This window comes from Vidua chalybeata, chromosome 16 (assembly GCF_026979565.1).
Source record: "Vidua chalybeata isolate OUT-0048 chromosome 16, bVidCha1 merged haplotype, whole genome shotgun sequence".
Classification (NCBI taxonomy): domain Eukaryota; kingdom Metazoa; phylum Chordata; class Aves; order Passeriformes; family Viduidae; genus Vidua; species Vidua chalybeata.
The window spans coordinates 14,513,402-14,535,114 of NC_071545.1; the positions used below are offsets into that span (position 1 = coordinate 14,513,402).

The 21,713-nt window shown below is 51.0% G+C and overlaps 1 protein-coding gene across 2 annotated transcripts in view; it reads right to left on the bottom strand.

Annotated features, from left to right (window-relative positions):
• The window catches only part of CACNA1H (calcium voltage-gated channel subunit alpha1 H), a 112,754-nt gene that overhangs the window by 39,017 nt on the left and 52,024 nt on the right, over positions 1-21,713 (bottom strand). Inside the window, exons 9-15 of one of the 2 annotated variants that reach the window (XM_053957281.1) lie at positions 11,982-12,133; positions 10,117-10,302; positions 8,994-9,111; positions 7,378-7,533; positions 4,534-4,624; positions 3,418-3,626; positions 9-440 (exon numbers count right to left, since the gene is read on the bottom strand). In XM_053957281.1, the coding sequence (XP_053813256.1) occupies positions 9-440; positions 3,418-3,626; positions 4,534-4,624; positions 7,378-7,533; positions 8,994-9,111; positions 10,117-10,302; positions 11,982-12,133 (1,344 nt within the window). The remainder of the gene's footprint in view (positions 1-8; positions 441-3,417; positions 3,627-4,533; positions 4,625-7,377; positions 7,534-8,993; positions 9,112-10,116; positions 10,303-11,981; positions 12,134-21,713) is intronic. The other variant, XM_053957282.1, reaches the window with a different exon arrangement.

The following is a 21,713-nucleotide window of genomic DNA, read 5'->3' on the forward strand; positions in this document are numbered from 1 at the left end:
GGACTCACATCCTCCACGTCGTCCTCGTAGTCCAGCGCGTCCTCCTTGTGCCCGTCCACCCTGAGGAAGAACTCGGCGGGGCCGTGGCCCATCTTGCCGTTGCAGCCGCGGAACTCGGCGGGCAGCAGGGCGGTGGGGCCGGGGCCGAGCTGGCGCACGGAGGGCACCCTCAGCAGCTCGGGCAGCTCCTGGGAGCCGCGGTAATCCAGGGATTCCGCCCGGCGCGGCGGCGAGGGCCGGCTCAGCGTGCTGGACTTGGCGTCGTCCGAGTCGTCGTCCGTGCTGCCTTTGCCCTCCCCGGACAGCAGCGATTCCCGTTCTCCAGACTGGTTCTTCTTCTTGAGGCTCGGCGCCCTGCCCAGGCTGTTCCAGCTGGAGCGGCGGCTGCCCCAGTTGCTGCTGGCGGCCCAGTTGGCGCAGGGGGAGCTGCGGAGGCTGGACTGGGAGAGAAGGGAGACAAGGGAGGGGTTGTTTGCCGGAGGAAGACGGAAGATCGGGGAGTTTTGCCCGGGTTGGTGAAAGTCACGGCCTCCCCTTCCCGCGTGGTTTAGTGTTGCCCTGATTTTTAAAGGTGTTTTCTTTTGTAGTTCTTTTTAAAGTTTTAAAGTTATTTTAAAAGTTTTCCGTGCCTTCTGATGTTTACGTATTTCCACCGGAGTTCTCACACATGTTCATGTAAGTAATGATTGTTGTGCATTCTTCTTTGTGGGAGGAGAGAATTGATGGGCTGTTGGTTTGACCAGCGTGGTTGGAGAGGTGGCAATTCCACCCTCCAATCCACTGCCACTTTTAGAACTCTATATATTGCAAGGTCAGAAATAAAATTTGCTCTTTTTCTCTTTTGAACTCACCAAGCTTCTGTGCACTCATTTTGTGTCCGATAGCGACGGTTTAGGTTGCTAATTTGAGGTTTCTTGGCTAGTGCGCTAATTAATGTGGCGCTTCCGAAGCAAAAGAAACAGAGGGAAATTCCCAACATTTATAAGTTTTTACATGCCTGTTTAGGTTGTTAATTTGAGGTTTCTTGGCTAGTGCACTAATTCATGTGGTGGGTTTACCTGCTTCCCAAACAAAAGAAGAAGAGGGACATTCCCAACATTGATACATTTTTACATGTGTGTTCATGAAGGAGTGTCGGCTTTCTCAGTATTTAACAGGTTGTTAATTCTCAAAGCTAATTACTAATTGTTTTTTTGGTCAAACACAAAAGAAACTGCTAGCAGCTTCTCTCAAAACATCACTTCTGTGATGCAAAACCAACACAGCGCCACTCCAATTCCAGCCTTGAGCTGGGAGCACCCGGCCAAGGCCACACTGAAGGTGGTCCTGGACCACACGTGGAGCACAGCCACCAACCCTCTGTCCTGGTGACTCCCTGGCAACACCAACTCTCCATAAAAATGAACCCAAAGACATCAATAAGTGGCATTTTGCTGAACTTTGCTCGCGTTCCGGTAGTTTCAGCTCACAACTTCCCTGCCTTCCAAAGGGAACACGAGTCACCCAAGTGCCTGGTGGGAATTGTGCCCCTCTTTCCATTACGTTCCTCCCACTTGCTGTGTGAGGCAGTGGAGTGAATGTTCCTCCTCTCCACAAATTTCAGTGCGTGTCGGCACACGTGGGCAGGTACCAGGCAATTCCCAGCATGACAGAGCTTAAGGTCAGCACAGAAAAGCCAGGAGGAAAACTCCTTTTCCCTCCACGGCTTCCTCCCAGCACAAACCAAGGCAAACTCCCTTCCTCCTCCTCTGTGCTGGAGAGCTCTCCCCAGCCTGCTTCATCTGCCTCTGGCTGGTGGCACTTCCACGCTCCCCGAGAAGGGATTGGAAGGATGAACATCCCTGTCCAGCAGCTCGCAACGCCATGAAAGCCCCAGGCAAACAGCAGTCAGCTCTGTTTTCTTTTCAAAGGCATTAGGTTGACTGAGCAGCTCAGCAAGGGGGGTGGTGGCTGTGCCTGGGCGTGAGGTGCCTTCACGGTCTGCTGCCTTGATTTGAACATGATCTCGCAGCTCTGGAGCAGAGGAGTGGGACGGATAAACAGCAGCAGAAATCCACTCTGCCTGCTGCCTCTGCTCCCTGTGTGCCCAGAGCTGCCCTCCCGCCCCCCCCCGCTGCAGGCACGGCTGCCAGAGCAGCGTCTGGCATCAGATCCTGGCATCAGGTGAACGTCACAACCTCTTAAGGGGCCCTGGGGAACTCAGTGCCTTCCAAAGGAATCGTGGAATTACGGAATGGCTTGGCTTGGAAGGGACCTTGAAGATCATCTCCTCGTTCCAAACCCCCTCGTCCCTTGTTCCCTCGATTTCCCCTCCAACAGGGCTGCAGGACTGTCACCAGAGCTCAAGGGAAAATGCTCCGTTCCCCTGACACAGTGTAAATTCAAGATACAACCCCCAAACACCAGGGGGGCTGCAGCTCTCATCCTCACAGAACACCTGACAGCTTCTCCAAGACATCCCAAATGGCCGGTGTGGCTGGAAAAGATCCCTGCTCCTCCTCTGAGGGGTTGGGGGTAGCTGGACTCCTTCAGGTCATGGCTCTCCAGCGAGATGGTTTGGGAAGGGCTTCCAGGGCGTCAGGAAAACGCTGGATCCTGGTACATCCCTCTTTTCCCTTTCCACCTCACCGTCCCTGGCTGTTCTGCTGTCACTGCCCTGCCCCAGCACTGCACACCCCAGCTCTCTTCTCCTCCTGCTTTTCTACACGTTTCCCTCCTCCACCACCCTCCTTTTCATTTTCCAGCAACGCCAACCCAAACGTCTCACATGACCCTAAGCTGAGCTCAGCTGGTGCTGATAACACCAAACTTGTGGGACCAACCGCTGCAAGGGCCATCCCCTCGATCCTTGTGGGTCCCTTCTGTAGCAGGCACATTCTTCGCTCTCTCTCAGGATTTTTTCATAGAGGAGCACAGAGAGAAGAAAGAGAAAACAATTTCTGTTTCTGCTCCTTGTTTTTCCCCATGTGGAATGTGTTTGGAGAATTGTTTACCTGGGGGTGATTGCTTGGTTGGATTCTGGTGAGGATTGTTTGAGCCTGGTGGCCAATCCAACCCAATCCAATCCAACCCAATCCAATCCAAGCCAATCCAATCCAAGCCAATCCAAGCCAATCCAAGCCAATCCGACCCAACCCACTGTGGCTGGACTCTCAGAGAGGGTCACGAGTTGTGAGTTAGATATGGCAGTTAGAAAAGTAGGTTTGTAGTTTTAATATCTTCCTTTATATAATATATTAATGTATTATAGCATAGTTATAATAAAGAAATCATTCAGCCTTCTGAGCTGGAGTCACACATCAGCATTTCTTCCCCCCGGGTTCACCTGCATTTACAACACCCTTCCACCCCTTCCCACCACCTGGCAACAAAGACCCCCACAGTGCTCTGTGTCACTTGCTGGCCACAAGAACCTACCAAGGACTTCTGGTCGTAGCCCGTGGGGTCCAGCGAGGCGTTGCTGCCTCTCCTCGAGTCCCCGAGGGCGTGCAGGGAGTCCAGGTGTGGGGAGCACTTCGGGGTGGGCATCGGGGTGGCCGCCGTGCGCATGATGATGGGCGGGGGCATGGCCCCCCTGCCCTCCAGGTGCCCGTTGGGGGTGACGGCCAGCGAGTACATCTTCATCTCTGCGTGGAAGAGGACACCATGTGAGGGGACACCGCTCCCGGGGACCTCCAGGAGCTCTGCCAGCTGGAGCTGTGGGGCAGGGGGATCCCCCCACGGCGTTGAGAGGCGTCGGTGAACGCCGCGAACTCTTAAGGGGCCTTTGGGAGCTCGGTGTCCTCCAAAGGAGTTGTGGAATTATGGAATGGCTTGGCTTGGAAGGGACCTCTGCCTCAGCTTCCCCAGCAAATGACTCTGTCCCTTCCTCAGCTGAATTCCATCTGCTCCCCACATCCAGCATCTCCCTGGCTGAAACAAATCCTGGTTTAGAGGCATTTGGAGGGATCCCAACAGAGCCCAAGCTGGGAATCAAAGGAAGCAGGAACTGATGAGGCTCCTGTTTGCCATCATTCACTGTTAAAAAGTGTGATCCCTTTTTGTCACCCCTCTGGCTGCAAAGTGAAGGCTGTCACCTCCAATTCCATGGTTTTGGTACACCAGAGCAGTGTGGGCCTCCCCTCAAATCGACTGCCAGACCCTCCTGGAACACAAATGAGCAGCAGCATTTTCCATCCATCAAACCTCACCCAAATGCATTTTGTGTGGGAAACCAAAAGGAACAGATGAGAACTTGATTGATTGGAAAAGCTGCCGAGAAGTGGGGTGAGAACATTGCTGTCAGCAAAGCACTCTGTGCTAATGGTGCAGGGGGAGGGAAGAGACACAGCTAAAAATTCTTGGGGAACGTTTAAATTAGAAAAACATCTGTCTAAAGGAAATATCAACGCTCATTTAGCCTCCCTTACACTTTGCAGAGCTGCTCCGGTGACTTTGCAATCAGGTTAATTGCTAAATTAACTGGATCCTTCCATTGTGGAAGCAGAGCTGTAGCTCCCAGATTCCCAGGAAAATGCAGACACAAAGCCCCACCTGTTGCTCTGAGGTCTTTCAGCTTCTCAAACTCGTCCTCGAAGTTGGCAGATGTCTTGTCCTCATCTGTGTCTGACCTGTTGGCATCTCCCTGCAGAGAGGAGGAGGGCAATTAACAGACCCAATTCATTAGGATCCCTCAGCAGCTCAGAGCTACCTCTGCTCCCCGTGGGTGGTTTATGCCAAATTCCCTCTGAGACCACCCGGGGAACGATCCCAGGCAAGTCCCTCTCCCTTGTTTTCACTCATTTGGACAGAAAGGACGATGCTGTGGTTGTCACCATGTCCCTGCCGTGTCCCTGTGCTTCCTACACTGCTCCAGGAACAGCAAATCCCAGGGGAAAACATCCCAGAGCGCCTGGAATTGCAGGAATGACTGGAAAACCTGGCAAGGTGGGGCTCCTTGTTTGCTCTCTCTGTGATCCCAGCTGAAAGCACTTAGGGTTTGATGTCAAAGGGTGTCAGGGGGTTTGAATTCTGTGTTTGACAGCACTTTCAAATTGACTTAGATCTGGAAAGCCTGATTTGCTTTCTCCGTGCTGGCTGGGATTGTTTTGGGAAATCTCTTGGCAACCTGAGGCAGAGGGAATGAGGCCAGTTTGCCTGGCAGCCCTGCAGCAGCTCGGGACAGGGAACAGCCACCCTCACCCTGCCTTCCCTCCTGGGAGCCCTTCCCTGTTGGGCAGATCTGCTACCAGACACGACCAGCCTGGGACAGAGGAGCCGTCCTCAGGTTCTCCTTGCTCAGGGAGGGATTCCAGCAGAATGCCAGCAGGACTCTGGCTGGATTCCTCAGGACTGCAGAAATCTGTGCAAATTGACAGCAAAGGGCTGGATTAAAGAGCTGATCCCAGAGAAAGGAGCACAGTTCCTTGCCTGGTGCCTGGACAAATCCCCCACAGCCTCCAGAGACACGGTGCTGAAGTGGCAATGAACTTCATTGTGCCTGTGATTTATTGCAAAGTGCTGCAGCTGGGATGACTGAACGGCTCCAGCTCCCTGATTCATCTTTGTTTCAGAGCAGAAACACCAGTGCAGAGTGGATGAAAGATCTGCACAATTTTGGAAGGTTTGCCTGCTCTCCCAGAGCAGCTCTGGGGGGAGATTTTAAAATGACATGGGAACGGTGTAAACACAAATATGCAATTATGGCCCTGTTTGAAGTCTGGCTACTTGTACTAAACACAAATGTACTAAAAATGGGTTTGTGGCCATTTAAGTTTGTTCTCTTCTAGGAAAACTCCTGGCAAACTTGCTCCAGAGGCAGATCAGGAGCTGCAATCAGGCTGAGAGCGTGTGCTGTGCTTCCCAGGGCAATTTTTAGTGCCCTTGCTGAAGCCCTGCTGATGGTTCTGAGTTGAGAGCAGCTCTCAGCTGTCCCAGGAGTCCCTCTCCAGATAAATAAAAGAAGCACCTGAGCAAATGGAGGAGAAATTCCCCTCAGTGACTCCTGTGACTGCTCAGCACAGCCCCTGTCAGAGGCAAAGTCAAAGAGGTCAAAACAAGAATTCTCAGCGTAGCAGCTGAGCCAGGGATGACAAAAGCAAACTCAGCTCCACGAGAATTTGTCTTTGGTTTGCAACCAGCACAGCCTGGTTTGGTGGAAGGTTCCCTGCCCGTGGCAGGGGGGGGTGGAACCAGAACTTTAAAGTCCCTTCCAACCCAAAGCATTCCAGGATTCCATCATTTCCCAGGGCAAGGCTTGAGAGGAGCCCTGGCAGCTGAGGAGGGTTTTGTGTAATGCCTCTCCCTGAGACAAGTGACAAGCCCACAGGTCTGATGTCAGGATTGATAATAAATGGGAGTGGAGAGCAAAATGTGCCCTGCAAATGCCGTGCCCGTGGTTGCTGCCCTTTGGGGTGAATAATCCAGGCTGGGGGAAAGCAGAGCTTGCACACATTTAAATCACGGTCTGTAACAGCTCTGACAGGAGCCATTAGGGCTGAGCAGGGAAACCACAGCTTGTCTGGAGGAGCAATCAGGCACTCAGAGAGCTCTGCCTTCACATCAGCACCGTGTTCCACCTCCCAGAGGGCAGGGGAGGAACAGGAGCTGCTCCCTGCAAAGATCCCCGAGAGGAGGAAACTTCCTTCCACCGCAAAGCATCGTCCTAAAGATCTGAGAATTCACCATCAGGAACCTGGGAACAGCTTTGGAGCAGCTGCGCTCCTGGCTTTCAACATTCCAGAAGGGACAGAGTCCCAAGGGCTCATCCTGCCTTGTCCTCAGGGCTGGAATGTGTGGAATCACAGGATAGAGCCGTGGAGAGCACGGCCTCAGGAGGGGAAAGTCCTGCTCAGAACCCCGAGTTCCCTTCAGGACGAGGTAACCAGCCCTTACCTTTTTGGATTTTAGCAAAACTTTGGAATGTATTGAAAGCCTGAGTCCCCACCACACAGAAACACAATCCATGGGGTATATGGGAGATTCGGTGAGTAAAATTAATCCTAAATTATTTCTTCTAAATCACACAGCAGACTGTGTAGGAGATCAGAGTCCTGGACCCCCAATTCCCATTCCACATCCAGTGGGCTTCAACTGCAAAGATCGATCCAGAAGTGCCCACCACAGCTCATCTGCACCCCTTAAATTTAAATTTAGGGCTGCAAAGATTGATCCAGAAGAGCTTCATGTGCCCAGCCCAGCTCATCTGCCCCCCCTTAAATTTAAATTTAAATTTAGGGCTGCAAGGATTGATCCAGAAGAGCTTCAGCTGCCCAGCCCAGCTCATCTGCACCCCTTACATTTAAATTTCGGGCTGAGTGCCTGGGCAGATGTTTCCCTGATGGATCATCCCCACACGTGTGTCAGGTCTCTCCCCCTCCCTCGGCCTGGATCTCTCACCTCTGCCTGGAATCCTTCCACCAGGATGGCCACCAGGAGGTTGAAGAGCACGTAGTTGCCAAAGGTCATCAGGGCCACGAAGTAGAGGGCGGCCCAGGAGGAGGTGGAGGCCATCCCGTTGTAGAGCACCACGTTCCAGTCCTCCTGCGTGAGGATCTGCAGGGAAAGGGCAGGGGCAGAGCCTCAGCCCCTGCACTCCTCTGTGCACTGAAGTCCTGCCATTTCCTGACCTTTCCACTGGCAGCTCTGGCGAGATGAGGCAGCAGGAATTGCCTTTCTCAGCTCTTTGCATGCGATTTCAGATCGCCTTGTCCTGGAAATCTGCCTTTATTTCGATCTTTGCACCTCTGCTGGCCAAGCCTCCCCTCCCTGCAGGAAGGTCTGGCACTCCCTGCCCACAGAGGACAGTTTAGATCCAAGCTATCCCAAGGTGAAGGAGGCACTGTCCTAATCCCATCATTCCCTGGAGGTGTTGCCTCCTTTGATAACCATCAGAAGATAACAGACCTGAGGCCACAGATCTTGTTTCCTTTCAGGCTGCTCTTCAGAAGGCAGCTGGAGCTGAAGGAAAGGGCATTTAATGAGACAAATGACACTGGGTGGCTCCAGAACCTCAGGGAAGTTGTTTCCTTTAGGTAAAAACACTGGGCAAAAAAAAAAAAAAAATCCCCATCACTGCAAAGCTTTGCTCTGAGGGATCTTCCTCAGGGATTTTCACCCTCCAGCTTCAAAAACCCTGGAGCCTTAGAAAAACGGATGACAGGCTCATGTTCCACGTTAATTCTTGCAATGAAAACGGCCTCAAACCCCCTGAACCAAGGTGGCTTTGGGGACAGGAGTGCTGCACTGAGTCATGCTGCTCAATAACCTTCCCGGGACACAGGACTGAGCCTCTGTGCTCCGTGCCAGCTGCATCTCCCAAGGGACTGGGAGGAGGAATGCAGCAAGCTGTGTGTTGGGAAGGGAAAAATGGGAAGCTCTGAGGCTGGGGCTGATTTGTCCTTGTTCCTTTGTGAGGATTTATATCCACAGGGAAGGCTCTGGCCTGGTTTCCACCTTGAGCGATGCTACTCTGCCTTTAGAAACTTTATTTACACTTGTTGCACTCTAAAGCCTTTAGAATCAACACTTGTTGATTCTAAAGCCTGAGCTTTGAAACACAAAAGTCTAACCTTTATATTTAAAATATCCTTGAAACAGCAGCTGATTCCTCTGCTGTGGAACCTACCAGGAATTTCAGGCACAAACCAGGCTGCAGAGGAAACACAACTTTTTACATCAAGGCTTCCCCAGCACCTCCAGCTCTGACTTGGGAGGGGGTTTGTCACCCCCAGTTACACAGAATTGTTTGCAAAAGGCAGTGAAGGAGACAGAGATCTGCGGAGTAGGAGCAGGGTGAACAGCAAAAAGGAAAAACAAGAGTGGATGCTCTCCTTTTACTGATAAGAGATACGGACAGTGCTGATTTTGAGTAGATTTCTTCTCCATCAGGGCTTTTAGACCCAGAAACACCATCTCTGTCCTAATTTCCAAATTTCACATCTCCTGGAAGAGCTTTGTGGAATGAAAACTCCTCATGTTCCCTCTTAAAACGTCCCTGAGGACACAGAGCTTACCTGGAACACAGTCACAATGGCCCAAAGTAAGGAATCAAAATTCTTCCTGTCTGGAACTGTGTCTCCTGTGTCGGTTTTCAGGCTGAACTTGCACCCAAAAAGATGCATGCCAAGGATGCTGGAGTGGGGAAAGAGGGAGATGGAAGAAACACCTGGGTGAAATGTGGTTGCAGGGAGGATTGCAGGGGTTTTATGGATACTTTTCCACTCCCAGTGGGTTTTTTTTTTTTTTTTGACCCCGCAATTCGGTTCTCCTGCCTCACATTTCACTCCAGTTGCCTGCACTGAAGGAAAATCCAGGATCTCCTTTGTCTGGAAAAATTACAAACCATGTTGTCAGCTGCCTGGTTTCCAGGCAAAGGATTCTGAGGGGCATTAGAGGGTCACACAGACAGAAATCTTGGAATCTGCACAACTTCCACCCCAAATCTAACACTGGTATGGTCCAGGCAGTGACAGGCACAGCTCAGGAGCCTCTGCGGGGCAATTATTGACTGTTTGCATCCTTCATTCACCTCTGGAATGACAGCATTCCATGAAAAACAGGCTGGAAAGGGGTAAATATCCCACTGTGAGCTCTCCCCCTGGTGCCTGAGGTTTGGCTTTTCTATTTTTCACATTCTGTGCTGCTTTAGTGGGTGAGTCTGGGCTTCATGTCAGGGGATGCTGAGCTCTGTGCACAGAGCAGGGAGACAAAACAATTCCTGCTCCAGCTGGGCACCAAGGACAAATGATCCAAATCTCAGCCCAGGAGCACAAACAGCGTGGGCTGGAGAGAGAAAAACAAGGATGGGAGTGCAGGGGCTAAAGCTGGAATGGGACAATGAACTGCAAGGTGCAAATGGAGCAGAGCTGATCACAGTGAGAGCCCTTGAGTCCATTTTGGGACCATTTTGGTTCATCTTGGGTGCAGCCCTGGCTGGGCTCTGGTGCTGCCCAAGATGCATCCATTGAGGAGATACTTTTAACAAATCCCTGCTTTATTCTTTAGCTCTGCCCAGCCTCTGCTCCAGCTCAGCCTTCCCAAGGCACCGCCCCCACCCCACACGGGTGGCGTGTCCCCATCCCGAAGCGGAACGACGCCTGGAGGCGGAGCTGAAATACCTGAAATACCAAGAAATACCTGAAGATGAAGATGAAGAGCATGAGCAGCATGCAGAAGGTGGCCACGTTGTCCATGGTCTTCATGAGCACCACGAGCTGGCGGCGCAGGGCGGGCATGAAGCGCACCAGCTTCAGCACGCGGAGCAGCCGGAACGTCCTGAGCACGGACAGGCCCCCGTCCGACTGCCCGATGATCTCCCAGACACTGTGGGGACACGGGCACACGGCTAGCACCAGCGGTTCTGCTCCCTGGCACCTGATCCCCCCAGGAATCTCCCCTTTTTCCTGCTCCTTTCCTGCTCCCGGGGAAGCAGCTTCGCTCCCCAGCGGGGCGGTCGCGCCTCTGGTGGCACGGCTGGTCTGCTTTACAGCTGGTTTTGGGGTCATTTCCCCAAAATTTCTCCTTAATTCCCTTTTTTTCTCCCGAGGTTCTCCATGTCTGCACCACTACAATAACGTGGATCACGATTTTGTCCCAGGAATATCCATTCCTGTGGTACAGGACTATCAGCACAGCTCTATTCATATTAGAACAAAACATTTTTCTTCCAGCATCTCTTAAGGGAATTAGGGAAACAAAAAACCACTTCAAGTCAGTGGGACCAATAGTTTTTATATCTTGAGATATTTATCTCCCTTCAGAACATCCAGAGGGATTTTTAGGGGCGTTGGTTTGATCAGACCACGGAATGACCTTTGCTCAGAACCTTGACTTGTCCAAACCTTGAACCTTGTCTGGATCAAAGGGTTGTGCCAAGGCCACTCTCCCGGTTTACATCTCTGTGTCCCTGGAATTCTTTGCCCCAAATTACTGATTGAGGGGTGACCAGAAAGGATCCCAGCCCTGGGGTGTGGCTGGGACAGTGTCCCCTGGGGAGCACAGCGGAGCAGGGCCCTCCCTTCCCCTCCTGCTTGCCCAATCCCAGCCCAGCTGGGGTCATTTGGGAGAGGGAGGGCACTGCTGGGGTATGGACACTCCCAGTACCCCTTTCCCAGGACCAGCCACGCTGCGCTTGAGTGGAAAATCCACCCCAGTGCCAGATGTGTGGCATAAATAGATTTTCCTCTCCATCTGCCAGGTTGGTTTACTTTGGACAGCCCTCCTAAGGACAGGAATCCAAAAGTCCAGCACAATTACAGCACATCCCAACCCTGGATTAACACGTGGAGTCACAGAATCACCAGGTTTGGAAGAGACTTTGAAGATCACCGAGTCCAACCCATGCCCTAACACCTCCTCACCAGCTAAACCATGGCACCCAGTGCCACATCCAATCCTTTTTTAAACACATCCTGGGACAGACAGTTCCAGTGCCCAACCACTCTTTCAGTAAAAGAACCTTTCCTAACATCCAAGCTGAATTTCCCCTGCCATCCCTGTGCCATTCACGTTCTCTGGACAGAGAGACATCATTCTGTCTCTCAGGAGAAGCACAGATAGAAGAGAAAACAATCTTTTATCTCTTCTCCTTTGTTTTCCCCATGTGGAATGTGGTGAGGAGATTGTTCACCTGCAGGGATTGCTGGGCTGGATTCTGGTGAAGGTTGTTTGGGGTCAGTGACCAGTGGGGTCCAGCTGTGGCTCGGGCTCTCAGCAGAGAGTCATGAATTTGTTAATTAGTAAGATAGGTAATTAAGAGGTAAGTATGTAGAACAGGATAGTCTCTCTTTAAATAGAGTATAGTTTTAATAAAGCTATCCTTCAGCCTTCTGATCTGGAACCAGACATCAGCATTTCTTCCTATATCTGGGGATCGCCGCGTTTTTACGCATTTCTATGCATTTTTACGCATTTTTACTCATTTTTATGCATTATTATAGATCCCCACCCCGCTCCCCAGCCCCTCTGAACCCTCAGCAGAAAAGCCACGGCGGGGGAAGGACCTGATGACCACGATGATGCCGTCGAAGATGTTGTAGGGGTTCTTGATGTAGCCAAAGATCCCAAAGGCCAGGAGTTTCAGGAGCATCTCCAGGGCAAACATGCTGGTGAAGACGATGTTGCTGATCTCCAAGGCGTTGGTCAGCTCGTCTGGCTACGGGCAGAAAAGCAACGCGGTCAGAGAAAATGGGAAAGGCTGGAATGTTCCTCCCACTGGGGTTTGTGCTCCTTCTGGAGAGCCATGGAGAAAAAAGAAGTGTCTGGGGGAACAGCAGATAAACCTCCTGGAGTTCCCTGTGGGTTTTACTGGAATCACAGGATCCCGGCCCAGTTCTGGAGCAGCTGGAGAACAACTGTGCCCAACCCAAAATAATTTAAGCTAAGCAAAGGAGAGGGTTTGTTCACTGTTCCAAGGCAGAATTATCCAGGCTGGAATCTGCCTGGATTCACATGGATCACTCTGCTTTTACTGCACTGACTCCAGCAGAACTTTATGGAATCTCCAATACAGGGATACAGGATATTCCTATATGATATAGGAGTATCACAGCTCTATTCATTAAAACAAAGCATTTTTCTTCCTAAAAGCATTAGGAAAAAAAAAAATACACCTAAAGTCAGTGGGATCAATAGTTTTATGTCTCTTGAGGTGCTTATCTCCCTTTGGGAACTGCCCCCCAAAACCCCAAAATGGTCTTTCCTAAAACCAGCAGATTTTAAGTGCCAGCAGCGTGGCCCTGAGTGCCAGGACTGCATTCAGGACCTCTGAGTTTCTCTGGGTGCACAAGATTTTAATGGAGCTGAAACCCAAGATTTTTCCATGCCCCTTTTCTATCCCAGCACCACATTCCCTCAGGCTCCCACCTTGCTTCCAGACATTCCATTCCTTTCCTGGGAAGTGCAGCAAAGCCTGCCCAGCACCCAGGCTCCCAAACGTGGCAGGAAAAATGGGAAAAGGTGGGATTGATCTGCTCCCTCTCTGGAGCTGCTCCTTCCAACAGCACCCGGCTCTGCAACGAGCATTTCTAGTTCCAGGCCTGCTCTTTTGTGAGACAAAATGAGTATTTTTCATTTCCTTTTCCTCAGTGTAATAACATTGTCTGGGAAAAAAGTGTGATTTTCATATCTGACTCATCTCCTGGACTGATAATAATTTCCTTTATTCCCCATCCCTCATTAGGGGGGTAAAAATCGGCTGGTTTTGGGGGATGATGTTGCACTCCTTGAGGCTCTGTAACACACTGAGCTCCACACTCAGCAAATCCAACCCTTGGCAGTGGAAGGAGAGGGCGAAAGAGTTAACTGGGATTTGGGAAGAGCCCACACATCCCCTCCAGCCCGTGGGCTGCTAATGAGCCATCATTCACTGCTAAATTACTCCCTGCAATCGTCTGTCTGCTGCTCAACCATTTATCCGGGGGGAGAGCACTCAGAGCTCCAGGTTCTAACCCATAAACTCGGATTGCCATGGGATACGGGGGAAGGACTGGGAAATTTGCAGTTCCTTCCCTGAGCAGCAGGGCCCCATTCCCTCATCCATCCTATTCCTTCCCCTCACAATGCCAAACCGACAAGAGGAGAGGCAAAAAAAAAAAAAAAAAAAAAAAAAAAAAAAAAAAAAATCTCATCAGAGGCTCAGGGCTGCTCTGGGATGGAATTTGACCAGCTCTCCACAGAGACTGATCCTAAAATAGCCCTGCAGGCTCCCAGGCTGTCCTGCTCCAAGCCACAGCGGGGACAGGACGCGGCGCTGGCACCGTCCCCCAGCGCTTTGTCAGGACCTGGCACGTCCAGGGTCCCCCCCGGCGGGGTTGGACGAGGGAATTCTTGACAAGGAGCAAAATAATTCATTAAAGTCTCGTGTCCCTGCAGGCACAGCTCCTGGAGCAGGGTGTGGGTGGCCGGCTGAGGCTGGGAAGTGAATGGCAATCATCAGCAAGGAATCACACAGAATCCCAGGAGCACTGAGGTGGGAAAAGCCCTCCAGGACCATCGAGTCCAGGCTGGGCCTGATCCCCACCTCGTCCCCAGCCCAGAGCTCTGAGTGCCACCTCCAGGAATTCCTGGGGCACCTTCAGGGATGGGGACTCCAAATCTCCCTGGGCAGTTCCAGTGCCTGACCAGCCTTTCCATGGAGAAATTCCTCCTGATGTCCAACCTGGGCCTCCCCTGGCGCAGCTTGAGGCCATTTCCTCTCATCCTGTTGCTGAAGCCACCACCATTCTTGACAGGAATCTGCAGCTTGCTGGGGTGGCTCTGTTTTCCCTGCTGTTTCCCAGCACTTTTTTTCCCGGGAAACATGGAAAACCTGCCCACTGCTATTCCCAGAACCTCGTCCTCTCCCACGGAGCAGCAGCCTCATGCACTGAAGGCAAAGGTAGAGTGGGGTTCTCCAAATTCCCCTTGCTGCTGACAAGAGTTACAATTTCATCATGGAAATTGGGCTTCCTGGTGGTCACTTCAAAATCCCCAGTCCTGGAATGATGTGGATATAGCAGCACAGAGTCGCTAAGGTTGGAAAATACCTCAAAGGTCAGCGAGTGCATCATGATAAAACAACCTCAGAGTCATCACCAAAAAAATCAGTGTCGAGTCTGAAAAGCTGAACAACCCCAAAAACACCCTAGGGCAAATAAAATGAATTTGTACATTGTTATTCCCTAAAATCCCAAGTTTCCTTAGGGAAACCTAAGATTCTCCTGCGGATTGGCACTGGGCCAATCCTGAATTTGTTTCCCAATTTCCTTTGCCAATTTGTGCCCTTTTTGCTTTGTCTCCAGCGCCGTGACTTTCGCTCCCGATTGAAGTCCGGGAGAAAATCCGCAGTGATCCGTCAGGGAGGGGAGAGAGGCCACGAGGGACAGGGAGAGGAGAGGACAAGGAGGTGGCCTGGAACGTCAGCAGCTGTGCCCAGGAGCTGATCCAGCAGATTGGAGCACGGCAGGACGCCCGGGAAAGGTTGACAGACGGCTGACACTGCAAAATCTCACCTCAGGGATCTCCGTTATCCTTCTGGGATGGCGTTTGGAGGCAGGCAGCACTAATGTGATGACAGGGCCAGCTGTGAGCAGGGATGTTGGAGCAGGATCCTGCCGGGACACCAGGCAGGACCCGCCGGGCACGGACAAGGACGGATGGCCCTGAACGGCGGCCAAGCTCTGCTGGCAGCTTGGGGATTGTTGGAGTGGATGCTGAGGAGCAGATGAGCCAAACATCCAGCGCTCCAGCCTTCCAGTGTAATTATCTTCTCCTGACACCGACGGGAGCCCGGGGAACGGGGATGTTTTTCTGCCTTCTGAGATGGTTTATTGCTCGCAGCGCAAATTTCCCGCTCCTCCCGCTCGCTGACGAGCAAAGATCCACGAGGAGGGTCAAGGAAGGGACACTCAAGATGGATTTGGCCATTCCCCTGCAGTCAGCCACTAGGAGCCACTGTTGGTTTTGCCCGAATTAAAGCCAATCCCAGAGCAGGAATTTTTCCAGGAGTCTTTTTCTCCGGGTGAAACAAATCGTTGATTGTGCCGAAACCAAAGCTTTTCATGGCGAGGATTATTTTCGTCCAACTTTCTGGCTGGGAGAAAACGGAATTGCAACAACACTTTCAAATTGCTGCAGTGTCTCGTTTTGACCTGCTCAGAGCTGGAAACTTCAGGCTTTTGGCTCAAGCAGTGGTTCTGTCACGAAATGCAGCTCGGATTGGGATGTGTAACAAAGCTTGGCAGCAAAATGAGGCAATTCCGGGAGAGTTGGTCTAAAGTGGAGGTTTTTGCTTTTTGCCAATTATTTTTTGAAGCCTCAAACTCAACTCTGGCAGGGAAAATACCTGCCCTCCATTGTGCTCCAAGCTGCACCAGGAAAAAATTCCTTTTCCAAACACAAAGAGGGTGAGCAGGACCCCCCAGCAGCTTTGGGGATCTCCACGTCAGCTGCTGCTGCAATTATTGACCTTAACATCAGTCCAGGATTCCAGGGCCAAAAATGTGACCACGTGGAATTGCAGGAGGATCCGGAATGCTCAGGAATCCCCAGAATATGGGAGAAGATTGGCAATGCTGGCACGAGGATCCCCCAGTCTGGATGTGGAGGCTGGAATGGGAATGGCCACGCTGGAAACCGTCACCAAAAGCCAGCACAGAATGGTTTGACCCCAAGTCCCACTGGCACGTCCCAGGGAATGCTCAAAAAAGTTCAGATTTGAGTCTAAACTTTAGAATTTCAGATTTAAGTCGTCCTTGGGCTGCAGGATTAAATTAAATTTCCCACTATTCAAGGGAAGGGCAGGAGCTGGGTGGGATCAGTTTGGAAGATTTCAGCATCCTTGAGTTTAAATGAGAGCAAGCCCTGACTGCAGGCAAAACACATCCCCTCTCTGCCCATTTTCAAGGCCATATTTATGCTGGAGAATATTCCAGCGATTCCAAACTATGCTTTTATTAGGGACAAACCTCAAACGGTTCATTCCAAGTTCAGATAAACAGACAACAACAAAAAAAAAAATTTAAAAAAAATCCTTTCCTAAATAGTTTAGGTCTGAAAACCTGGGAAGCTGAGAATCTGCCACTTGTGGTTTTAGCAAGGAGCCCAGAGCCTTCCTGGAACCACGGAATCCAATAAAAGAGAAACCCATCATGGTCCAATTATCCGTGGCTCCTCCAAGCAGACAATGAAGGGTGGAATTTGCAGCCTTAGATTCCCTTTGTGCACCTGAATTCCTGCAGTTCTCCAAGGACTGGGAGCTCTTTGTGCCTCTTTTTCCTCTCGCCCACCTTCTCCCTCATCTCCTTTGACTGCTGCATCCACCAGCTGCTATTTTACATAACTTAGGCTCAGTCCCAGCAGGACAACTGAACACCTTTCTGCTCTGAAACTCTAAAATATTCACACCTGCATCCCTCCCAGTGGAGAAAAGGGCTCTTCCACACCACCTCCTTCCTGCTGAATGACCAGGGAAGTTTCCAGAGTTAAAAAATGTTGTTTTCCTTCAGAAATCCCCCTCCAAAGCAGCTCAACTTTTCCTGAGCCGGGAGATCTGAGAGTGGCAGAGCCCCGAGGAGCAGTAAACAAACCCAGAACATTGAGTCTCATAAACATCCTTTGCACTTGGGTTGTTTTTGCTCTTAGTCCCGAGCCTAAAGCTGTCAATGGGACTTGCAGCACTTGTTTATGTTGGCTTTTCTGCTTTAGATGTTCATTCAGCCCACAGAGGCTCTGAGCAGGCACAGTAATGACCTGTCAATCGCTGCCTGCCTCCCGGGCACTCCGTGTTTCCTCCCCTCACCTCATTTTTGGGCAATTATAATTCTCCAATTACCAGGTTTTCCACTGCCACAGAGTTCACCTGTCTGCAGCCCCACGGCAGGGAATTAAAACCCACAGAGAATGCAGGGAGAGGAGAAGGAACTCAGGGACTTTATGGACCATCCAGTCCCACCTAGGCGCACCTTCCACTAGCCCAGGGCGCTCCAAGCCCTGTCCAGCCTGGCCTGGGACACTTCCAGGGATCCAGAGCTTCTCTGGGAATCTCTGCCCCACCCTCACAGGGAGAAATGTGAGCATTCCCAGGAGCAGGAAGAGGGAAGGAGGGGAGCTGTGACATCTCCCAGCAGGGACTTTGTGCTCAGTTGCACACAGCAGGGACAGCCTGCCCTGCTCTCTGCAGTCTGCTGGGGTTTATTTCCAGCTGTGTCATTCCCCTGCCTCTGGAGCAGGCTGGGAAAAGCTCCTTTTCCAGGGACTTTCAGGAGGCAGAGGAAGCAGAGCTGTCAGGGGATGTAAGTGACACCCCAGCGAAGATGAAGGCTCCGTTTTGACCTTTATTTTTCTCTCCTTCTTTGCTTGTCAAAGATCAAACGGAGCAATTCTGATATTTCTGAGGTAAGTAAACAACCCGGCAAGGCAAACAAGCAGAGCCCCCTGAGCGATTGCAGACCTGGCTGCTCCCTCCTCTGCATTCCCTGCCTTTAAAAAAATCAAACCCAAAAAGCCCCAGGAACAACACAAGTCGGCTTTTCAACTCCTGCATCTGAAAATATCTCCTGTGTAAACCATTTGGATGAAGTTTATTTACTACAAGATTGGACACTTCATGTCTGAAAATCAACTTCAAACTGGTTTCGTCCATCCAGACCACAGGAATTGCCTTCCTTTATGAGATATAACTTCCTAAAAAAAAAGGGGTTGGGTGGTGTTTTCCCAGGCTCATGAGCGCAGTTCAAAGTTATTTCTGCTCTCTGGCCTTGGAAAGGGATCAGGGACTTGAACCAGGATATCCCAGCCCTGGAAACTGAGATATTTTGCTATTTTGGGGTGCCACTGCCCCAAATTTAACAGCCAGACACAACCACAAACTCTCAGAAGCACAAGTCCTACTCAAGAAGGGGTTCTCTGTTATTAAAGCCTCTCCTAAAAGTTGTGGCTTTAAGGAGTTTGTGCTTTCTACTGGGGGGAAAAAAAAAAAAAAAAAAGTGTCACAGAGAGATTTCCAAATGGACTCTGCTTCAAAGTAGGCTGGAAACAGAAGGAAAAAGAGATCTCCTCCTTGTGCCTGCTGATGGATGCTCCCTCTCTGGGTTTGGAATGAAAAATGGGGAATTTATTCCCTCAGTCACCTCCGCTCTCAGGTTTTATGCCTCCCCCTAAATGGGATCCTTCATGTGGAGCGATAACAATTTAATTGAAGATAACTGATGGTAATTTCTCCTCCTTTCAATTGACCTGCTTGATCTCCTAATGCTCTGCAGAGTTCCTTTTAACTCCCTGCTCCATGGTTAATGATTCCATACCCAGATGCAAAAATCTCCTCCTTCCTCGAGCTGCCCACGGGACATTGGGGGGTGGAGGAAGCACTAAAACCCAAAACCAGCAGAGTTCAGCCTCTCCTGCACTGACATTCAGGCACTCCCCAAGATTTTTGAGCCAGTCCCTCACGTTCAGGTTTGGATGTTGGGAAGGAATTGTTCCCTGTGAGGCCCTGGCACAGATTCCCAGAGAAGCTGGAAGTGTCCAGGGCCGGGCTGGACAGGGCTTGGAGCAACCTGGGATGGTGGAAGGTGACCCCGGGGGTGGCACTGGATGAGCTTTAAGGTCCCTTCCAACCCAACCCATCCCAGCCTCCAGGCTGGGAGTGTTTTCTGTCCAGAAGAATCCCTGGATGCCACATTTCCCTGTCCTGCAGGAAGAGCCACAGAGCAGAGGTTGTTCTCTGGGATGATCAGCTTCCCTCAGAAGCTTCCCGGGCAGGAGATCCCACGTGGCAGAACATATTTGCAGTATTACTTTCCCATTTCTCAGTTTCATTCAGCAAAATGCAATTTCATTTCCAGTGACATAAATGCCAAGCAAGATTAGATCAAGTGCTGCCTCCTCCATCCTCTGGAGGACGGGGCCTGGGCAATCTGAAACGTTATCAGCAGAACTGTTTGGGAAAGCAGGGCAATCAGCTGGCTTATATCCGGATGGAGGATCACTTGGAGCGACAGATGGCTCAAAAATAAGCCTTAAAATGAGAAAAAAACCCACCCAAACCCTCTAAAACAATGCCCCAAAGCAGGCCAGCAGTGCTCAGGTTCAGTTATTAAATGAGAAGTCACAGCAGGAAGGAGCCAGCTCTCCAAATAAGCAGGGAAAGGCTCCAGCAAAGCCCCAGGAGCAGCTGGGAGAACTGGACTCTGCACACTGGTCCCACTGGCAGGAAGGAGAGGGAAAATGGGAATGTGGAATGCCTACAGTGCTTGGTGCAGGGATCACCCTCAGGAGCATCCACCAGGAGATGCTCTGGCCCCTTCCCAACCTCCCAGAACCTGTTACTGGAGCCTTTTCCCTGGAAATAGGAGCAGGTTTCTCTCTGCTGCCATCCCACCCTGCGTGGCCTTGGCTCCTTTAAAAGCCTCTGGCCAAAATCCAGGGAATTCATCCAGCCTGAATCATTCCCATCCATATGCTGAGCAGCACCAGTGGATCTGCTGGCCGGACAGCTCGGAGCAGGGCCTGGGCTGACTCTCATCCAAGAAATTTGGCTTCTCCCTCGTCATAAAAAAAATTACATTCACACAAGGAATTCTACCCACAGCGTTCCTGCCCACTGCAAAGCTGTTCTTGACCATGCTCTGCGCTGAAGTCAATAATTAATGGCCCCAAAATCATCAGCACAATGCCTGAAATCAGCTTTGTTTGGCTGGTTAACCACAAAGAATTAATTTTTAAAATAGAATGCGGCATTCCTACTGATTTATGGTCCTTTAAATATATATATTAATAAATATAGCTTTATATTTAGGCTGAAGAGATCTCAAATCTCATTAATTCCAAAGAAGAACGAGACTCTTCCTTTTAGGTGTGAGCTGAGTCCTGGGATATGAAGGGCTGGAATACTTAAGACTGGGATACACACAAAACCCAGGGAACATGCTACAGCCCCTTGAGCAACAGAGACCCAGCCTGAAGGAATCTGCACAAGAAATTAAGGTCAATTATGGATTTTTCTTGGGAAAATCTTCCAGCCACACCCCACAGCTGCCCAAGAGGTTCCAGATGCCCATCACAGGCGGCACCACGTGCACTGAAGGTGGCAGGACAGGCACACAGAGAGAGTAAAGAACCATTTCCCAGCTCTTTGATGACACTTTAGCAACCATTCCATGATCTTTATCCAGCTCCTGGCTCTCTGAAACCCCGGGATCAAAGACCTTTGGGTTGTCATTAGCAGGCAAACCCAATAGAAGTTGTTTACTTCGGCCGAGTTAATGGCACTGGAAATATTTAATCAAAAAAGGGACACACTCCCCCTATTACTGCCAAGATGATTCAGAAGGGGCCACTTAAATCTGGTTTGTCAAGCCATTACTCATCCCCTGCTAATAGAGCTTTATGGAGAGTCCCTTTGAAAAATGCACTTTGGTGATCCGCGGGCATCGGGAGATGAAACACATCAGGGGGGGCACTGCAGGGGAGGAAGGTGGGGATGTGTTTAGTCCGTGTTTCAAAAAAAAAACCTCGGCTTAGTCATCTGTGCAGCCCAGGAGAGGAGCTGGAGAGGCTGGAGGGGGAGATGAGTTCAAGGAGAGGGTAATTCTTGAAAAAAAATGGGAGCCGGCAGCTGGACCCGACCTCTGAGTGCCCAAGTGGGAGGTGAAGAGATGGGAGAAGAGTGGGAGAGGTTTTAAAAGGTTCAAGGGTCTTGGAATAGAAAAAGGAAATGAAAATGTTGGAAGGCAGCAGGAGAAAAGCTGGGTGTGTGCCTCGTTTGGGCACAGGGAGCTCTTTAGGGGTTTCCCTCTGGGAAACTGAATCCCAGAATGGTTTGGGTTGAAGGGACCTTAAAGCCCATCCAGTGTCACCCCTGCCATGGGCAGAGACACCTCCCACTGTCCCAGGGTGCTCCAGGTCCCGTTCAACCTGGCCTTGGGCACTTCCAGGGATCCACAGCTTCTCTGGGCACCTGTGCCAGGGCCTCCCTGCCCTCCCAGGGAGGAATTCCTTCCCAGTATTCCATCTGTCCCTGCCCCTCTTGTCAGTTTGAAGCCATTCCCCCTGTCCTGGCACTGGTAAAAGATCTCTCTCCATCTCTCTTGCAGATTCCCTGCAGGCACCGAAAGGCCACAATTCACTGACCCCAAATCCTCTTCCCCAGGCTGAACAATCCCAATTCCAGCTAATCCCAATCAGCCAGGGCTGTTCACCTTCTCAGTGCCAGGAAACCTCTGAGCACCCTGACATGGGAACAGCTGATCCTGCCT